A 21,558-nucleotide genomic window follows, 5' to 3' on the forward strand; every position below is an offset into this window, starting at 1 on the left:
TAAATATAGAGAAGGTGATTTAGCCATAGAGCACGGGGTAAAATTCTGTCTTATTTGGAAGGAAGAGCAGGGAACCATTAATATTACGAAAAGAATGCTTAAATGCATTGAGTTAGAAAGACCTGGTGCCGGCCCTTTCCACAATAGTGTTTTACTCAGCAATGGTAGTGTCCTGTCAAGAAAAAGCTGTGGTGGTGTCATGTATATTGTAGTATCTAGATAGGTTCACGATTGAACCTATATTTCAGCACATTTTGTAATGATTCTATGCATACTGTTAAGCATAAACAGCTTCATTGGTAGTACTGTGTATTATTTTAATTTTAAAAGGAAGTAGTTAAGTTCAGCCCGAGATGTTTAAATTGCACACTTGGTGTCTCACAAGGAGCAGCCTGTAATGTTCAGTGTCTTTACTATCATGCAGGATAAATACAAGCAGAGGAGACACCAACAAATCCTATCAGATTTTTTTTTCACTAATGTGTAATTTTTACTCTTGTCAAGTCAGTATGTAAAAGTAGTTGCTCTGTACTCAGTGTATCTGCTCCTTCTATATGTTCGGAGTCATAGATAAGTAATTTAGTAAAACATAATATACTTCTAATTATTAATATTCTTAAACCTTTTACCTTGTTAGCTACCTGTTAGAACATGGGTTCTGTTTTTTCTTGTGCTTGCTAAGCAACAGTTGTCTGCAAAATTATGTGGATCTTGCTAAAGACCAGCAAAATTTGGAGACGAGGTGTCACAGGAACAGTTTAGTCCACACAGTTTGCATACAGATGGTGATGTGAGGCATGAGTAGGGCAGAACTCAGCATAGCACTCAGTGCATTGAGAGGTGTGAGGAGGAGTAAATGTTTTTGCAAGAGATGTGAGCTTTTGGAAATCGCTTCAGGGTAACAAACCTGGAACCCATTCTGTTTTTTCCCTGTGCTTTTGTTTTGAGAACTACTGTAGGCAAGAGCAAGGAGGAGATACCACTTTTCAGCCTGCTGGTGTAAGGCCATGCAGAACTGTGCACAGCTGCTGTGACCTAGAATTGGAAAGGCTGTTGTAAGAGCACACTAGGCATATGATGCAGAGAGCCACCTTCTCTTTAGCAGCATGTTTCCTGAATTCAGTGTTTCCTGTTAGCCTGGACTGACTTTGAAGGATGGGGACTGACTTTGAAGCCTCTCTACAAGTCTAAGATGAGGAGGAGAAACTCTGGATCATGAACTGCTACAGTGAAGTAGCATGTGTTCCAGAATCTGGATTAGATTTTGTGAGGAAGGACCACAAAAATCACCAACTGCTATGTTTGTCAAGCACTAAAACCTGCTCTTCAGTTTTTACTGATTAGAACCTATTTGACTTCCTCCTAGATTACATCATTTTGCCTAGTAAGCGCATAATTTGTAGATGGTGCAGGATAGTCTTTTTAAAATATTGTGTTATTTTATAGAAAATATTAATACCTTGCTAATAAAAAGACCATTAAATAAATTTTAAACTGCTCCCTAAAATGCCTTTCTTCATTACTTTATTCTAATTTGATTCTTGTTTTTACATGAGAGATTTTGACAAAATGTTATGGATACAAGTGAAAATAAAACCTGTAATTTTTCTGTAGCTGAAGTCCTCATCCCAGACATAATTCAAACCAACATGTATAGTTGTTGTGATATGTTAGTGTTACTAATTTTCTAGTAAAGATTTTGCCTAAAAAATTGTGTAGTACTTGAGTCAAAGTTACCTTTTCAAATAATGTTGTGATGCAGAGACAGTTTTTATTGGATGAATTTTGAAGTCAAGTTTAAGATAATAATATGATCCTGTTTTTCTTTGACAGAGTATCAAGAAGAAAAACACAAGTAAACAAGAGATGAGCACATATCTGCGATTCATAGTCTCTCGTATGAAGGAGCGGGTGAGTCTGAAACAGGGAAGTTTGTCACAGTGCTGGGTTGCACTGTAGATGATGCATTTTGGTTGGCCAAGTGTGACTGCAAGAAAGGCTATAAGAGAGAATCATGTTTTTTCCCCTGTCATAAGCAGTGTGTATTTCAACATGCACTTATCAGGTCTTGTTGCTTGGATGAGTATAATTCTGGTACGAGCAGTTTATGCCATAGGCCTGTGGCCCCTCTGAAATGGACAGTCTTCAGATTTGAGACACCTGTAAGCTATTAGATTATGGATGCACAGTTTAGCCTTGTATGTTCTTCACCTGAAATATTCCAAACTATTGCATTTTTTAAATCTTTTTTTGGAGTCTCCTTCTCTGGACGTTTTCAAAACCTGCCTGGACGTGTTCCTGCGTGACCTGATCGAGATGAACCTGCTTTAGCAGGGGGTGGACTGGATGATTTCTAGAGGTCCCTTCCAACTCCTACCATTCTGTGATTCTGTGATCTTTTTTTGGTGCATATTTTAAGCAGATTCTAAATGCAGTAACTTACACTGTCTCATTTTCAGGCTATAGATCTAAACAAGAAAGGGAAGGACAACAAACACCCAATGTATAGAAGGCTGGTGCACTCAGCTGTTGATGTTCCTACTATACAGGAGGTAGAGTGACTTGCTTTCCAACTTCCACCCTGTTTATGGTGTCTTTTAACAGTAAAGATAAACTTTATGGGCTGAAGCACTAATCCTGTTAATTCTCCTTATGATCAGTGTTTCAGTATTGTATCCAGATTTGGGAGCTTAGCATTTCAAACTTTTCCTCATAAATAAGTAATCGAGTTATAGCTATTTTGAGAGGTGCCTAGTTTTCACACATGGAGTGTCCTCAATTCCTTTTGTAATACGGTTTTACTAAGAGTTGTAGGTAAAATACTCTTTATCTAAGCCACTGAATATGGACTTGGGTGCTTATGTTTGCATTTCTGGCCCAGTGTTTTTGACCATATTCCAGTTTTAGTAATTATGCCCTTGTGTAGGTGTTAACTTTATAAACATTTAAATGATTCATGGAGAACCAGTCATTTTGTTAATCGTGAAAAATAAAACTCACTTAAAACATTTGTTTTCCATTAATTGTTCCAAAAATAAGATACTGGGAAGTATGCCGTCCTTTTTTTCTGAACCAAAGGTCTGACCATGACTCATTTAAATCAACGGCACATGATCAAAGTGAACAGCATAGTCGTCTTTATTCATTCCTGCAACTGGATTTCTATGCAGTGCTCTTGTCCTTTACAACCACAGATGTGAAAAGCTTTAGTTTTGTTATTGCTATTGAAACACATAGGTAAACAGTAGCTTTTGGAGACCTACACTAATGACTGGCTTGAACTACTGGCAACACTGATTGAGCCTGAAAATAGGTCAGGCCTTCCTTTCACCGTGTCACCTTCACCTGCTTCCACAGAAGCTCTTTTGGGCTTGACAACATCCTGGAAACTGATGATGTTTTGTTTGATGACTGAAATTCTCCTAAGTGTTCTTGACAGAACATAATTGAAAATGGTGCATTCCTTATCAGGCAAAAGACCATACTAGGGAAGTGAACTGCATGGCTCCATGTAGGCATTTGTTACAAGTCTGGAAGACTAAGATAATCATCCTTAATCAGAAATTACTAACTGTCAAGTGAAGATTCTGGAAGTATAAAGGCAGTCAATGTTGACTTGAAACTAACTGGCATTTTAAGGTAGAAAATCTTCACCTCAGGGAACATATTTTAATTTGAGCAAGTGTTCTGGGCCACACCTTATGATGAAGCTGTTCTGGATTTACTGTTATAACAAGAGTATTTTTTTAAACTTAGTCAAATATTAAAGCACTTATTTTACCTCTGGGCATTGCATAAAAGGGCCAATGGAGCCAATGTTCAGGTACTAACAAACCATGTCAAAGAGCTGTAAGTATTCCTTCTGTATGCAGAAAAGGCAATGTCTGATCTGTGTTGCATAATGCTTATTTCTGTGAAAGCTTCTCTGCATGAAACAAGTACAGCACTTTAACAGTTTTTTCACATTCCCATGTTTTCTTTTGTGTAGAAAGTAAATGAAGGAAAGTACAGGAGTTACGAGGAGTTCAAAGCAGATGCTCAGCTGCTTCTACACAACACAGTGATTTTCTATGGAGGTAAAGTACTACATTTACTGCTTGCTTTATTTGATTTATCTCTTTCTGTAGGAAACTCACAAATTCAGGATTGAATTTGGTATTAGGTAATCTTAACTGTGGATGAGGTCATTTGAGAGCTGTTAAAAATCAATGCAAGCTGCGAGAGGACTTTGCAGGGTCTTTTCTGGCCCACCTACTGTGCAACTATTTTCATGCTCTCCGGTTAAACCTGTTAGTGGGAATTTACACCTTTGCCATTCTGTTTCTTCTGCAGACTAAGTCGTAAATCAGTCTATACTGCAGATTTCTGCCAGTATATATATATGTTCTTCTAGAGTAAAAGGAGGTCTTATCTCTGATGTGCTGTATCAGCAGAAACGTGTGCTATAGACATGTATTTTTCACTCATGGGCAATATCTGCCATGTTATGACAGCAAATACAGCTACGTTCACACTAGCAGTGTCCTGCTGGTACAATGTGTGGAGGTAGAGCCATCAGAGAAGCTGCCAGCAACTGGGAAGGTAATAAGTGACTTTGATATGGTGAGACAGTCCAATTAGAAGTGGAAAAACACCACCATCATGTCCAGAAGCCACAGTTGGGTCCTGTAAAAAAGCTCTCCAGAGTCATCATTTCCAGAAGGATGTGGTTCTCCTCTACAGACACAGACCACATCAGGGAATCTGGGAGGAGGGTGAGACCAGTCTCTTTGCAGCATCAGAAGAACCACACTGTCATTGGTAGAGAGAGATGTGAGTGTGCTAATAGAGAAATACACAGGTGTAAAAGGGAACACATAGTGAAGCGTTTTTCTGAGCAGAAATACTTCTGTGATTGCACCTGTGTTCCTGTCAAGTGGTGATGGCAGAGAGACGTGTTTTAGGACAATTGCAATGTCTCGTTAAGAGGCCAGCAGAGGAAGAACCTGGATCCATATTAAGAGCAACCCTGTCTCCCTGCTGCTGCTGCTCAGTTGTGTAGTTGTATAGTTCAGTTTAAAAGCTCCCTACAGTATTTTTGCATATAAATATGAGAGAGGAAACAAACATAGAACTGATTGTTAGAAAATGTTAAATGGAAGGGTTCTCCAAGTGACCAAATCATGTTTTGTGTTCTCAAGCAAGACAATTATAGTGTGAAGGTCATATCAATGAGAGCTACAGATCTTTGTGAGCACTGTGATCATACAGTGATTGTTCATACGATTTATTTTTGATTTACAGCGGACAGTGAACAAGCTGATATAGCGAGGATGCTTTACAAAGACACATGTCATGAAGTAAGTACTACCAGGTAACCAAGACATAGGCAAAATAGTTGATTTTCATGTCAGAATCTTAAGAAAATTAGTCTTCATATTACAAAAATAAAGAGTTTGAAGTTCGTTATCAATTTTCCTCTGACTTTCTCACTATTGATTCAGAATTCCTTTTCCTTTGTTTTTTCTTCTTTTGCAACTAGACTATCATTTGGAGAATACCAATATTCAAATTTAAGTTTTGAAAATAATCTAGTAATACGTATTTGGGCTAGAAATAATTGTACTTGCTAATAGAAATTGAACCTGAGGTGAGATTTGTGACCAAAATCTGTCATTAGCATTGAAGCCTTTCTCAACATTTTGAGGAGACCAGAAAATAAAGCTAAGCTAGGGGAGCTGTCACACTTTGTCCATTTGTACAGTTGAATTATTTATTTCAGAGTATTCTTAAATACTTGATGAATTTAATGAACTGTTCATTTTAGTTATAATAAACTATTGAGATTAATTAGTCTCCTCCTCCTGCCTTGTTTTTCTACATGAATAACATTTCTGCAGCTTGTCTTTCATCCACTGTCATCTCACCTCAGTTTCACACCTCTAGTTTGTGTACACAGAAGTATCTCCACCTAATTAGCAAGCAGGGCTGAAAATTTTACTACTTAAGAGAGACAGATACTACTGAAGTCCCATAAATAGGATTTGAGGGGCTCATTTATCTTTTTTTTCTTCTTCTTTTCAGCTGGATGAACTGCAGCTTTGCAAGAACTGTTTCTATTTGTCAAATGCACGACCTGACAACTGGTTCTGCTATCCTTGTGTATGTAACTCTGCTGACACAGAGTTTTATTTGTTTGCTTTTCTGTATAAAAGCCTGCAGTTTTGGTGTCATTATTGCACTGAATATTCCATTTCAGTGGGTTTGTTTCAAAAGCACGGTTAAGGCACTGTGAGCCTAGATATTTTACACAAGCGAAATGTTGATTGAAGTTCAAAGCTGTAGCAGTATACATTATAAAACTTGATTATCAGCCAGTTACAACAGTCTCACAAGAAAATAAGGTGCTCAAAGAAATAAAACTTTGCTCCTGGATGAAGCTATCATGACAAGGTTCGCTGTGGGGCTGCTTAAGATCTCTATTTTCAATAGACAGCTGCACCCTTTTAGGCTTTGGCTTTTTTTTTTAACTTGGATCGAAGCAATATATCTAACAGGGAAATACATGTTGTAAGAAGATAAAAATGAAAATAACACTAGACATGAACAGCAGCCATATTATTAAGATGCTAACCTAGTGCTACAGCAAAATACAGTTGTGAGATATTGATATAATACTTCATATCCAATAACAAGTACCACATTTTTTCCAGATACCTAATCATGAGTTGGTTTGGGCCAAAATGAAAGGCTTTGGGTTTTGGCCAGCCAAAGTCATGCAGAAAGAGGACAATCAAGTTGATGTTCGCTTTTTTGGCCATCACCACCAAAGGTAATTTATTAATTCCATGTGCTGCTTTTTACAAACAAGGCTTAAAATAATTTATCTCATCGATCATGTTGTAAATCCTGGCTCAGCTAGTTGCCAACATTAAAAAGACTGAGTACTTTGCCATAATTGTTTCATAAAATTTTAAGCTCAGTCTAACACATCCAAAGTTGCCAAATGGCTCAGAGATTCCCTTTCCACAGTTGCAATAGGGATGTTACTTAATGCCATTTTAATTAAAGCAAGCAAGTGAACTTAACTGTTTCTTCAAGTCAGTAGCAGTGTGCTAATCCAGCCTAAGGTGAAAATCAGACAGAAATGGACTCTTACAGCCCAGTGGTATTGACTTTGTGCATTTTTCTCTTTTGAGCAGGCACATTGCAATTTTATGTTTTATTAACATAATATACATCACAAACGTTTCTGTCTTGCTGCTAGAACATTGACAAAGCTCCTGCTGTGAGCCAGTTTGCAATTTCAGAGAATACATTGGAAAGTTCACTCTTACAAGATCAGCTTTTACTTCCATCTCCAGTTGTTTGTTCAGCATTTGGGGAGGGTTACAATAGTGTTACTACAGTGGATGCACTGATTTTTTTGTTGAGATTTGATTTATATGTCTGTAATGTGAGGAGACATTTGCAAAGTAACTGATAGTTGTTGGGAAGGTGGTATGTTTTGGTGCATCCTAAAAGGGCCTAGACAATTCAGTGACTGTTTTATCAGGTTCTTTATTTAAATTGCTTTTAGAGTAACTTGCATAGTATGTATAACATGTTTTCATTTGTTACATGAACTAGCAAGATTTTCTAATAGGCAGAAAGTGGGTAAAGAATCTTTATTTGTGTCTCAGTCACTGAATGATTTACCTTGAATCTGTTTGCAAATGCAGCTTATCTCATTAGTAGTTCTGGCATTAAGTTCACACAGCTTCAAACTATTTAATAAGGTAACGTGAAACTTGTGGTGTGAGGCACTTGTAACTTCTTAAACATGTGCTGATAGAAAAGGCAAAATACATTTTGCTAGAGTGTCATTGGTTAGAAACTGTGCTGGACTTGGACAGAAGGCCAATTTCTTGGTTGGTGTAAATTAGCATTGCTTCTTTGATTTCACTCTAATGAAATTTATATTGCAAGTACTGAGAATCTGTTCACAGCCATTTAATTTGTAACACTGTTTATTATGTAGATGTGCATGTCAGTGACTCTTTCTTTAATGTCCTGTGTTGCTTGGTATAACCTTTCAAAATGTCAAGAGCCGTCCATCTAACTCTCTCAGGACTCTGAAAATATTTGAGAGGATGAGTACCTTTGGAACCAAGTCACTGGCATTATTTAAATCCAAAAGAGTTTCCCCATATGAGTACAGTCCTGATAGACAGGACCCTAAACTACAAAATGTCTCTATTTGAGGTGGTAATCTGATATATTCCTTGATGGTTTTAGCAAAGAGGTCAAGGGCTAAATTGGATTAGCATATGAACCTCAGTAAAGAAATTTCTGTGTCCGACTGAGCATTAGCAAGAGAGCAGGTAGGAGATAGGACTGCTCTTGGTAGTGGGAGAGGTTTGTGCTCACCAAAAATGACAGACTTTCAGCCACAGTACCCACTGCTAACAAGTGTTTGTAATAACATAGATGTCTCACAGTATGCAGTCTGGTTTTTCTCTCAAATGTGTTGAATATACAAAAAAACTGAGTAAAAAGGAATCATCAGTGGCCAGCCACTGTGAAAAACTGGCTTTGAATTCAGTTTCTCAAGTCAAGATCCTTCGTCTGTATTTAATGAACCTGTCTCTGCTGTGTATTCAAAGGGCCTGGATCCCCTCTGAAAACATTCAAGATATCACAGTTAACATCCATCGGCTGCACGTGAAGCGCAGTATGGGGTGGAAGAAGGCCTGTGATGAGCTGGAGCTGCACCAGCGTTTTCTTCGTGAAGGGAGATTCTGGAAATCGAAGAATGAGGATAAAGGGGAAGAGGAGGCAGAGTCAAGCATCTCCTCCACCAGCAATGAGCAGGTAAGTGCTGCCACAATGATAGCAATCAGGGCAGTTTGTTAAAAGTACAAAGACGACATCTTATTGATCAATCTCATGTTAAACCAGTTTTGTGTTCTGTCTGCAGTTTTGTGACAAGAAAAGGGTTCAAAGGCTTATTTTCTCTATGTTTTATAGCTCAGCAATAGCAAGCATATAGTTTTCCTCTTTCCTCTGTTTCTTGGATGACCTCTGGGAAGTTTCAAAATGCTTGTCACCTACAGCACCTTGATGAGACTAACCTAGATATCTAAAGTTAAATAGGAATGTTCAAGTTAAATGTCATGGATATCGCATAACTGCAACACTGCCTTCTTGGACTCCCTTCAGAACAGCCCTGTAGCTGTTCAGCCTTCTTACAGCTGGACTGTGTTCACTTAGGAGTGTAATCAGTGTTACAGATCCCTGAGTAACACCAACCATGGCATTTTCAGCAAGTCCAACTCAAGTTAGATGCAAATGTTGCGCTTGAGGACCATGTGGCCAGCAACTGATTAAAGTAATTAAAATATTTCTGCAAAACAAGAAAAATTGCACTGCTTTAACAAAGGTGAAAAGCACAAAGGGCCAAGATAGAATACTTTGCCTTGCCATATGGAAATACCCTTATCACAGCTGAACCTTGCTAGTCATTCAGTGTCCAAGAGGGTGTTATGTATTCACTATTACTGACTTGGCAGTAAGAATCTCATAGCTTGCAGGATGCTTCTCTGTATTTTTGGCAGCCTTTTCCCTGGCAACTTCTTCTTTCCATTTTTAAAATCACTAACCTTTCTTTAACTCTGGATTAAAAAAAAAATTCAGAAATCTCGGTCATAGGGTTTGAAGTGTCCATTTGCACATTTCCTGTTCCAGCCCACCTGTTGATCTTTCACTTGGTTAATGCTCATACCTGTTTCACTGGTTTCCCAGATACAGGAGTGTAAGAGCAGCCATCAAAGTCAGTGCTCTGCAGTAATCTGTAGTATCCTGCCACTAACGCTAGCTAGTACTAGGTGCTTCAAAGACAGGATTAAGAATTTCTCTGTGAGTCATTTTGAGATAATACATCATCTCAGCCTTATTTCTATCTCGGAAATTTGCTTTTATTCCAAAGCATGAAGTTTTATGCCCCTCCAACCATATAGTTAGAATCCACTACAGCAAGTCTGGATAATCTTGACATCTTTACATAGTCTTCATGATTATTACTGTTTTCTGGTTTCCAGCAAGATCTGCTGCCTAATTACAGGTCACCCATATCAGAATATTTCAGAAAACAAGTGTTTGAATTTGTGTGTGAAATGAAGAATAGTTAAGGGTATTTTAGTCAATACATCTTGAATGTTAGAACTTGTTCATGAATTCTGTTCCTTCATGCAATCATAGTCATCGGTGACAACATGGAAAGTTTATTGTGCGCATTTCTTATTTAAGAACAGTACTCAATTTTCTATTTGCTGAATTAAATAATTGCCAGTAATCACAAATAAAAGGTACATCAGTCATGTTACAGTGAGTGCTACTTACATTAACTGTTTTTTTGGAATGATTCAATATGTTTTTCTTAATATTCACAGCTGAAGGTTACTCAGGAACCAAGAGCAAAGAAAGGACGACGTAACCAGAGTATGGAACTCAAGAAAGAAGTAAGCCTCATAGCTTGGTCCTGCTTGCTAACAAGGAGAACTGTTACCTCTCAATGCAGCCCACTGCTGCCGTTGTGGTAATGTTCTCTGTCATGAGGAAATCAAGAGTCAGCTTATAGCATTATTTTTTTAAAATGAAAAATTCAGGGTAGTTGGTAAGCGTATAAAAAGCAGAAACTAAGAAGAATTTCACACGATGAAGAATATTAAGTTCATAAACTGTCATATCCCCCTTTGTCCGTGGAGCTCCCTTCCCTGTTTCTCCAAGGTGCCCACTGCTCACACACCAGAGGCTGTATTATTACGCTTGTACACAAGGGGGCAGTTACCGAGACAGAACCGAATCTCCTCTTTCCTGGCTTTGGAGTACTTTTTCCTGGTCTCGTTTCAGCTGCACGTTGAACACTAGGAAAGAGTTGCACGTGCTCCCCGTCCTCGGAAGAGGACTCAGGACTTCGTTACAAAGGAGGTTACCGGTATTTTCACACCAGAGTTATGTGGGATGGCCCTGGGACCTGAAATACAGACATTGCACTCCTCATATCTGGGCACCTGCCTGCCTATTGTATCTGATACGTGGAGGCACCTTCATCGATGGAGGCAGTGACACACAGTTTGTGCTCCCTGAGGCAAAAACTGTACTTGAGTGCAAGATAGGATAACCACAGTTTGGGATATTGCATCATTTTTATTGTGTTGTCTGTCAAGCAAATTCTGTAATTTGCTTCATATATTTATGTGTCAACATTTGTCTTCTTAGCTCTGCTCATATGTGATCAGTGGTGCAGAAGTCAATAACATGACCTATTAGAAAGTAATTGGTTGCAAAAGGGAATACACAGCCCTTTGATTGGTGTGAGCAGTGCCTCATTGCACAGACAGGCACAAAATTCAGTCCTAAGCAGGTCTGGTGTTACAAGGACCGTGTGCTTTGTCTGTACATTGTTAAATCAGCGTTAAAAATCTAAGCTAAGAAAACCCAAATACTGTCCATCTGTGTCTTTAGACATTTCAACTGTCAAGAGTTTGCAAGGATGTTACTTCTGTCTCTTTTAAGGAGCAGGAGCAATTGGTGTTACAGTGTAATGCAGTTAGCTAAATTCAGTACAGCACACTACAGTAACTATGATTTCTTTTTTGATAATTGTGTACTTACAAAAGGCTTCTGTGGTCATCCAAGTCTGGTTCTATATTATTGGAAGCAAGACTTAGGCGCTTGTTAGCTTTTTCATCTTCAAAGCACCTTTGAAGTACTAATCAATCTTTGCAGCAGTTCTATGAAATCAGTGGAATATTACCGACTCCAGTGAAGCCTGTTGGGCCACAGTAAGCCCAGAGTTTGCCAAAACAATTCAGGCACCTTGGCCACACAGCTACAGCCTCTTCAAGGAGAGTGATAGTGGGGGGAAAAAAAGTCTAGTAATTCCAAGGCGTCTGCAGTGATTCAGCATAGCCTCTGATGTTGGTCGTGCTTTTTGGGAAGGGAGGCTAGTGAGTGTGACATACTGATGACATACATGAGCTTTTTTCTGGAGGTCTTCTGGCTGAAGGCAGGAAAGCCTGACCAAAGAGGCTACCCACTGTCATGCTGGTTTTTCTTGGGGTTCCCACATCCCATTAGCACCAAAGGTCCTCAACAGACATCTTTCACATTAATTGTGAAACTGATTGCTGGCAATAGACATGTAATGTTTTTTTTTCTCCAAGGAAACTAAAAGTTAACTTCTTCTACTTTGATATCTGGATTTACATGTTTCTTCTTTCTCTGTAGGAGCCAGAACCTGAAACTGAAGCAGTAAGTTCAAGCCAGGAAATCCCCACAATGCCTCAGCCCATTGAAAAAGTTTCAGTCTCAACTCAGACCAAGAAGTTAAGTGCCTCTTCTCCAAAAATGCTGCATCGGAGCACCCAGACTAGTAACGATGGAGTGTGTCAGAACATGTGCCATGACAAATACACCAAAATCTTTAATGATTTCAAAGACAGGATGAAAGCTGACCACAAAAGAGAAACTGAGAGAGTTGTGCGAGAGGCAGTGGAAAAGGTAATGTTTGTCAAACACCACCTATGCTCTGGTTTCAGGAGAGGAGGAATGTGGCCTTTTTTCACATTCTTTTCTATTTTTGTAACATCCATCCTTAAGAAATACATTAAAAACCTTTTCCAAAGAGACCACATTAAAAATAGCCATCATTGTTACCTTTCAGACCATTTCTTTACCATAGACCTTAGTTTAAACAGAAAGCTCCTACTTTTCTTGATTCACGTCCAGTGAAATCAGCTTGAGATTCAAAAATGAAACTAATTGTTCATTCATGAGGCTTCCAAAGTCTTTGTCTCCATTGTCAAGTGTGGTTGTAAACAAAGGCATTGTTTCAATGCTATTCATAAATAATTCTTCTTTTGTCAATCTTCTGACCTAAACATTAAATAGATTTGCTGAAATTTGTTTCAACGTTCTTATCTATTGATAACCTGTTTAAAATTTGATATCTAAGCCTGAGCTGGTCACCTTTGGCTGCAGAGAGCGGGATGATTTAGGTGATTAATCTGACCTCTCTTAAGAACCTGTCTTAAGACAAAGTGCATTTCCTTCTGGATGAAGGGCTATGGAATGAACCTATAAGTGTTAATCCTGTAGGATTAAAGCACCAGACTTTTAGAAGCCTGAGCAAGGTCAAAGGAATCCCACTGACAATGAATACTGAAAGGTACCTCTGACTGAACTCAGCAATGTTCTATTTTGTCATTTTCTTGTGCCCTTGGTGTAGATTTATATACAGTTCTATATTTGGAAAAATCAAAATCTTTACCTAAGATAAATTCATTAATTTGTAAACTGATCTTTGACAAAACATCCATGGAACCTATTTAGCTGGTTCTGAAGATGCCTAGCAGAACAGAAATAAGGTGACCTTTTCATTTTGAATCTATCTGATGGGATGGCAGTTTTGTTATAACTTTAAAGGAGAGAACTTTTTGTTTTCTAAATAGGAGAAATCTCTAATTATGTGTCCTCCACTCACATCAGTAACAGGGGTTTAAAAAGTAGGGGTTTAAAAAGCAGAGGTTTAAAGAAGATACTTTAATTCCACTAGCTGTCCATTGACTAGTTTTGCTGACTTTCTGTGGCAGCTGCGTACAGAGATGGAAGAAGAGAAGAGGCAGGCTGTAAATAAAGCTGTGGCCAACGCACAAGGAGAGATGGACAGAAAGTGTAAGCAGGTAAAGGAGAAGTGCAAAGAAGAGTTTTTAGAAGAAATTAAGAAGCTAGCAGGCCAGCACAAGCAGCTGATTTCCCAGACCAAGAAGAAGCAGTGGGTGAGTGTCAAAAATGTGTTAAAGAAGTGGAAATGTGGAAATGTCTATTGCATACTGCAGGCTGATTGAAGGTGATTTCTTTAACTGTACCACTCTTTCACTGGTCTTTCAGCTTTAAGGTTTGCTCTTTCATATTACTGCTTTCAAATTTTTCTAACCTCCACATTTCAACTCCAATTTCTGATCACTTTCCATCTTAATTATGTAGTGTTAACAGCATCATCTTCTGGAGTCCAGTCAGATCTTAGTATCTTTTTTTTTCTCCCTGAATGCAGTTTTACTCCATATAAGCCAAATTTTGCATTATGTTCACAGTCCTTTGATCTCAAGACCCCAGAGGGTACAATATCTGCCTGCATCAATTTGGATTCCCCCGCTAATAATGCTGGTAGTGATATCCTTTTGGCTTCTTCCTCTCCTAGTTCTTTCTGCATCTCTTTTATGTTCTTTTGTATTTAATACATGACTTTCTGAAATATATTTCTCTCCCTTGTTTTCTCCTTATAAGCCTGAATCTGCAGAACTACCTACTAAAAGCATGTCTGTATGCCCTTTAGAAAAGTGAAAACAGACATCTTTCTTACTTACAAACTTAACCAATTATGTGCTGCAAACTTTTCCCTTGTGCTTGATTTGTGCCTCCTATTTTCTTTTCAAGCCAGAAGTGCGTTCTCCCATGTGATTGTACAGCATCTGCTCAGGTATTGTGAGGACTGTACTGTGCTGCTGTCCTCTCACAGAGTATGGTGAGGAGCAGTGAGCCTGGCACACATACAAGCTTGGCTGCTTCTTTGCTAATTTTCCTAGAACAAAGACATGAAAGGAAGTCTTACTGCACTGTAATAGCAATCTGTAACATAGGTGAGGGTGAGTACAAGATTTTCTGTTGCCATCCTTTAGATTTTGCCTGGGAAGGGTGCAGGTGCCTTCCCAGAAGGTGGCACATGGAGCGATGGACCTCTGTGTGCCATCCTGCTGCCACAGCCACCCAGGCACAGCCAGCCCTGGCTCCCCTTTGGTCCCACAGCTCCTCTTTCTCAAAGGGCTACTTGTGTATGTTCAGCCTCATTAGTCCTTGTTCTTACAGATGAAAGAGTGGTCCCTGCAGGGAAAGCTCTGCTGTAGAAGAGCGAAATAAATACTAAGGCAAGACAGTGAGTTGCTGAGTGTCACAGTTAGGACTTTGGTTTTTTGTAAAGAGAAGAATTACTTCAAATGCCAGAGCTCCTGTAGTGTCTTCATGTCTGTTCCTAATAGTGATTTTACCGTGGGTGTTAACGATACAGCACTTGGGTCTCCGTCAGTTAGAAAATTCCTCTCTACCTGTCTCTGCAAACCAGAGAAGTTATTTAGGTCTCCAACTCGATCAAGTTGCTGTGTTTAATGAGTCACCAGCTGCTGGGGCCTGCATGCATCCTTTTGCCTGTGGCACTTGAGAGGGAAACTGAATTACCTTTGCGGACTGTAGAATGACGTCAAATTAGCTCTCTTCTGTCGACAGTTAAGAGTGCACATGTGAGCTGTTCCCACCATTCAGCTGATGTGCAGTAACTCGATTACTCTTAGCTGTAGCTGCTTTTTGGTGGCTTTGAAGGCAGAATTTATGAAAGAGACTCCTGAGACTTATTTCCATCTGCTCCAATGTGCCTTTACCGTATCCTTTGGCCTAATCAGAGAGTGCCCTGGTATCACACCACTGAATCTTAGGATAATGTGCATAAAGCCTCTTTCTGAGCAAGAGAATCAAAGATACAAAGGGTGTTTGACAGCCTTGCCTATTTCTGTGGCCCCAGAACTATCTGGCAGTCATGGCCTTAAACAGAGACATCATAGGGGCAGCTGTTTTGCATGTGGTAGGAGAGGGAGGGCAAGGATAAGCACCTTTGCATTGAAGCTGATGGGTCTCCCTGCCAACACAGCCCCAGGGCTGGAGCCCGTCCAATTACACAACTCCCCAGTGATTTTTCTTTCAGTGGCACTAATGACAGTCCCTGGTGTGTGCTACTGCTCTTGTATGCTGCTATTATAATGATGCCTCCTTACCAAAATCTCATGTAATTAACACACATACTAAATGAGTTTTGGTGGCTTTGCTTTTAATTAGAAGCAGAGACCTCTGGTTTTGCATAATGCAGATGTCTAGGCTGGGGAATACAGCTGCTATTATTCACTCTATATTTGTCTTTTTCTCATACCTAAAAAGAAAAATCCCAGTGAGGATGAAGGAATGGTTTTGCTGGTGATGTACAGACACACAAGAAGATGCGCTCCCACCCCTCAAGAGCCTAACACATAGTTAAAGAACAATGTTTTCTTTTGCTCTAACGGGTCACAGTGCCCTTGGCTTGACCCAATTTCGATTTTATACCTCCAAAAAATTTGGATTTAATACAGATAGCTCAAGTAAATAGCAAACTAAATGAAGAAATGTGAAGGCAGGATAACAGTCATGAGGTGATGCAGTTTGATAGCCCCCAGAACACAGGCTAGGGTCCTGGTCTTGACAATGTTTCATTTTTAATTTCTCCCCGTTTCTTTTATTTCCATATAAGCCTCATTTTAACTTATATATAGTTCATTTTTATAGATAATTCTGAACTTCAGTCTCTTTCAAATGTTGTTACACGTATATTTATTCTAACTTACAACAGGTTGGTTTTAAGTGAATGTGTATTGCCAGTGATGTGTACTGCCTGAAACAAACCCCCAAGTGATTGATAGCATTTAGAAAGAGGAAAGCACAAAGAGAAGAGGCCGGAGGCCAACTGGCATTTTGCCTCCTCTGCCACGTGTGCTGGTACCAGCTTAGATGACACTCTTTTCCTTTTGTGAGTGGAGATTTACATCCCGCACTTATGGCCAGCATATGTACAGGGAAGTGCAGGACCCACAGATCAGTTGTCCTCTCCTCTCTCAGCTCTTTTTGATCTCTCCAAGTGAGCAGATGTAAGCTGGTCCCTGGGCTGAGGCCCATGCTGTACGTAACAGAGCGACACAGCTGTTCCCTGCACCTTTCCAGTGAATAATCCTAATGGTTCCCACAGGCTTGTGGGCAGCCAGCAATGTGAAAAAACAGGAAAACAGCTCTCGAGGGGACACTTGTTTGCAGACATTTCTACAAATAAACTCTCCTAGAGCTCAGTTATAAAAGGAAAACGGAGAGGCTCCCTTGTCATGCAGCTAGGGCAGTCCCTTTATTGCTGGTGTAAACAAATAGTTATTGGTTTAGCCAATGTAAATGTTGGCTTTCTTGGATCTGTCTTTTAGTAGTACGTAGTGGTTTTGTATTTTTGTTTTGGTTTTTGTCAACTGGGTTTGTTTTCTTTGTAATTCTCTGGTTTATTAACAATGCTGTAGCTAGAGAGGACATAAAAAGTAAATTGTGTGTTATTCTGTAGTTTGATAGCAGCCTACACAGGCTGTGTGGCGTGTCTCTCTCTCTTCCCCATCATGCAATGAGAATTTCAGACTGAATTCATGAAGATACTCTGATTTTGAGCAGATCAAATTCAGACAGACAAATCTGAGGTCATCAGAATCTGGCTTTCAAGGGTGCTGAGTGTAAGTGGTTCCTTTAGCAGCAATGCCACCCTCCAGGATTTTGTAGGAATGAAATGCTTTTGCAGCACACCCCAAAGGGGTGTAAAGCCACCTGGAGACAAACACGTTGGCCATCTACATGCCATACCTCCATGTTAATTCCCATTTCTTAGTTCCTCAGAGTCCACAGGGTTATTTTCCAGGTCACTCTTCCAGCTACCAGGAAACTGGGCGCATTCTGTGCCTGTGTGGAAATCCTCTTTGCTGCAGCTCTCCCAGAACCAAGGATTTCTGCAGAAATCACGGGCTACGCAGCCCCTCGTTCAGGAGTTTTGTACTGTCCTGGCAGACATGACAAAAGGCAAGAGCCCATGTAGCCATCCTGCGTACAACAGGCCTGCTCTGGTTTCTGGAAGACTTGAAGGAATAAGGCACTTTCTTGCTCTTCTCAGCATCCCTGAAGTAGCACTGGGTTTTTTCTTCAGGGGGTGGCAGTGCCATGGCAGTTCAGTAAACCCCAATGGCAGCAGCCTCTTGCAGACCTACCCCAAAGGGACTATAACTAACCACTTGCTAATAAATGATTCTTTTCTCCTGTGATGTTACTGTTGTGACTTTAGAGATTTTTTCTAGCCCAATATGGTCTTACCCAGCGACCTTTGGACAGCTCAGACTTGTAAAGAAACCTCAGCAACGTGGATTTTCAAGCTTGTGCAGAGCCTGGTCACACCAGAAACGCCTCTTTGATTTATTGTAGCTTTTAAGACATAGACCAAGATGCTACTATACAAATGTAGGGTAATAAATGGTTCCTGCACTGTGTGGCTAAGAAATGTCAGTCCACTGCCCTGAGAGATAAGTTTTCTTAAGAGAGGTTTTTTTCCCAAAGTAGTAGTCCAGACACTAGAAAGTATGAAAGCATTGTGCAGAATTTGCTAAAGACTGCAGATCTTTCACACTCAGCACATGTGAAAAATGCCCTCCTGCCTCTGGATGCCCCCAGCAGAAATAGAATCATAGAATCGTTTTGATTGGAAAAGACCTTTAAGATCATCAAGTCCAACCACTCACCTCACACTGCCAACCCCAACACTAAACTATGTCCCTCAGCACCTCAGCTACACATCTGTTAAATACCTCCAGGGATGCTGACTGCACCACCCCTCTGGGCAGCCTGTGCCAAACAACCCTTCAATAAAAAGCAGTGTGTCTCTGCGTGTGCTGGGTCATCTGCAGGCAGACGCGGATGCCCCTGCGCGGGTACGGAGGGATGCTGGCAGGGTGGTAATCTCCTCTCCTTTGTTCTCTCCAGTGCTACAACTGTGAAGAAGAGGCCATGTACCACTGCTGCTGGAACACTTCCTACTGCTCCATCAAGTGTCAGCAGGAGCACTGGCATGCTGAACACAAACGTACATGCCGCAGAAAAAGATGAAAGAGCTGTTCCTCCCCTAGACCATCACCCGATGATTGCTATTCTCAGACACAGCGGTTTTTGTTTCCAAGAAGCCAAAATTGTTTAAAATTTGCTTCCCATTTTGCACCAGCCTTTAAACACTTTTCGTAAAAGAAATTTTGCACAGTGATTTCAATCTTCTGTTTAAGGCTCCCCCACAATTTTGTCGGCAGAATGAATTTAACACCTGGGGGAGCAGATTACTTTAAGTAATTTTAAATGAGAGGATTTGTTGCATTTTCAGCAAATTTTAAAACATTTTTAGGTTTTACAAGAGATTTTAATCTTTAAAAACAGCAGATCTAAAAACAAAAAAAATAATGATGCAAGTTTAACAGAAGGAATATTTGAAAACTAGATCTGAATGTAAGAAGCATGGAACTGCTTCAGAAAAACGAAGCATACTACCTTGATGTAACATTTATTTCTTAACCTTGTTGAGCTGGTTTTGTTCAGCTTAATTTTACTGTTTAAAGGCATTATCTATTGGTTATACCAGTGGGTACATGATTGAATTTAGGGAACAGGGTTGACACAGCAGGTGCTAGTCCTGCGTATTTTTTCTTAAATATTTCCCAACTGTGTTTTATTTTCATTATTTCTTTTCAATATATAACTTTTATAACAAAATATTAGCTTTGATCTTGTAGTTTAAAATCACAGGGAACTGGGGTAATCTTTTACTGAGCTGGATCTTAGAGAAAAATGAATATTTAAATTTTGAAGTTTGCACATTTCATCTTTGTCCTAACATGAGTGCTTGTAACAAGAATAAGAAAAGCCAAAAAAAAAAAAAAACCAAACAAAAAACCAAACCCAACTACCTTTATTCATCCACGGAATGATGAGGCATACAAAGTCGTTTCTTGTGCCCACTCCCCCCTCTCCTTCAGCCTCCCCGATCCGACGTCATTTGGCCGCCCACGATCTGGTGTCACCTGGTCCATCGTAACTTGATAATAAAAGGAAAAAAAGCACTTAAGTTTCACAGAAGCCGTTATGTTTGTAGTAATGGGTCATTGCCTAATAATGAGCTCCATCACTGTACTCAGAATGAAGAATAAATGCATGTTAATTTTCTTGTATTAAAGATGCCGTGATTTGTAAAAAGTCTGTATTTTGCGGAATGTCTGGATTAAGAAGCATTACCAATAGGAATGGATCGATAGTTGAAAAATGAGTTTTCTTTTTGTTGGTTTTATATATAGATATATGAATTGCATCCATGTTCAGAGACAATTTTTTAAATAGATGTAAAGCTTACTTAAATAGCTTTTCTTTTCAAGTGTCTCCGCATTTTAGTTTCTTTCAAAAGATTGGTCTTAGACTCTGAGTCACATGCCCATTAATCATCCAGCTATTTTTTGAGAAGTTAGAGGAATAATTTGTAAATATTTATTTAGATCTTTGATATTTATTGAAAGCAATTACATGATGGAACGATGGAAGCTGAAGAATCAGGAGGAAAGCCTTTAAAAAAGTTTTCTCTAGGATTTGTCAGGGTCATTTGCAAAGATGAAAATGGAACTAAAACACTTCTGTGAACTACCACTGAAATCCTGATCTTTTTGACTTACAGTGGTGATGTAAGTTAATTGACTAGATACTGCCAAATAACGCCCAATATGTTGCAGAAATTACGTGGTAAGTTGATTGGGAAAAAAAAAACCCATAGTAGGTAGATGGTAACTTGTATTACCACAGCTACATTATTGCCTGATAAATGTGTAATTAACTTTTGTCGCCTCTGTGTTGTGACTGTAAAACACTTCACAACTAAAAATCAATCTTGTTCGATTACTTTACAAGTTCCAAAACTTCGATCCACCCCTATGAACGCAAGTTATTGTGGAAATATTTTTGGTGTAAAATCATTCCAGAATATGTAATATTTAACTGATAGCTGCATGAAAGTAAGATTCGTGTTACTTTGGCTTTTTTGTCTCTGTTGACACGGTTGCACATTTCCAAGTTACTACAGCGTGAAAACTGTGTGTTTTAAAGAAAAAAAAACAAAACAAAACAAAAAAAAAGATTGTGGCCTGGTTTTGTATAAGTTTTAGGTAAAATTACAATTGATTGTTTTAGGAATCATGATTTAAAATTAATTTTTCTGCAAATCATAAAGCTATATTAAAGTGTTGAGCTTAGCCACTATGCACATTGTAATTATTCATTGTGGCTGTCCAGTTTATGATGCATTCTGGCATTTTGTAAGCTGCTCTGACTAGCAATATATAGAGTCATTTAATGTGTTAACATTGGTTAATAAATGTATTTAAAAAAAACCCCCTCACTGAAGGCGTCTGTGTTGATTTTGGTGGGTTGTCCTCACGTCTTTGGGTGGGCATCACACCAGGCTGCTGTTTTTACTTCTCACTGAGCAAGACTGGGCCTGTGGGTGGGAGATGCTTGCTCCTGGAGCATTTAACATGGCTCTCTGCACCAAAAGTGAATCTTTTCAGTCCGGCTGGGGCAGCAGCCTCCAAGGGTGGTGTTGATCGTGTTCTGCTTTTAGTGCTGGGTCCTGCAGGGCCTTCTCTCACGTGTGGCCCCACTCTGCCTCCTCCCTAACGCGCTCACAGAATCTCAGCTTGAGAGTGGTTGAAAGGGTCCTCTAGTCCAAATCATCTAGTCCAACGCCCCTGCTAAAGCAGTCAGCTCCTGGGTCCACGCCTCGTATTTATTTTATTGCTCATATAACTTCATCTGTAGGGCCTGGGGGGGGCTCTATGAGTCCATCTCATGCCAGAGCAGCAGCAG

General features: G+C 39.6%; 1 protein-coding gene across 7 annotated transcripts in view; it reads left to right on the top strand.

The window, feature by feature from the left end:
* The window catches only part of ZMYND11 (zinc finger MYND-type containing 11), a 110,036-nt gene extending 88,945 nt beyond the window's left edge, over positions 1–21,091 (top strand). For all 7 annotated transcript variants that reach the window (XM_061996827.1, XM_061996831.1, XM_061996834.1 and 4 more), the window contains 11 exons: positions 1,834–1,911; positions 2,460–2,552; positions 3,989–4,076; positions 5,284–5,339; positions 6,064–6,141; positions 6,693–6,811; positions 8,625–8,832; positions 10,410–10,478; positions 12,250–12,522; positions 13,614–13,799; positions 18,652–21,091. In XM_061996827.1, the coding sequence (XP_061852811.1) occupies positions 1,834–1,911; positions 2,460–2,552; positions 3,989–4,076; positions 5,284–5,339; positions 6,064–6,141; positions 6,693–6,811; positions 8,625–8,832; positions 10,410–10,478; positions 12,250–12,522; positions 13,614–13,799; positions 18,652–18,774 (1,371 nt within the window). In that variant the 3' untranslated portion in view covers positions 18,775–21,091. The remainder of the gene's footprint in view (positions 1–1,833; positions 1,912–2,459; positions 2,553–3,988; positions 4,077–5,283; positions 5,340–6,063; positions 6,142–6,692; positions 6,812–8,624; positions 8,833–10,409; positions 10,479–12,249; positions 12,523–13,613; positions 13,800–18,651) is intronic.
* Positions 21,092–21,558: the final 467 nt, after the last annotated feature.

The sequence above is a fragment of the Colius striatus genome, chromosome 5 (genome assembly GCF_028858725.1).
Source record: "Colius striatus isolate bColStr4 chromosome 5, bColStr4.1.hap1, whole genome shotgun sequence".
NCBI classification, from domain to species: Eukaryota; Metazoa; Chordata; class Aves; order Coliiformes; family Coliidae; genus Colius; species Colius striatus.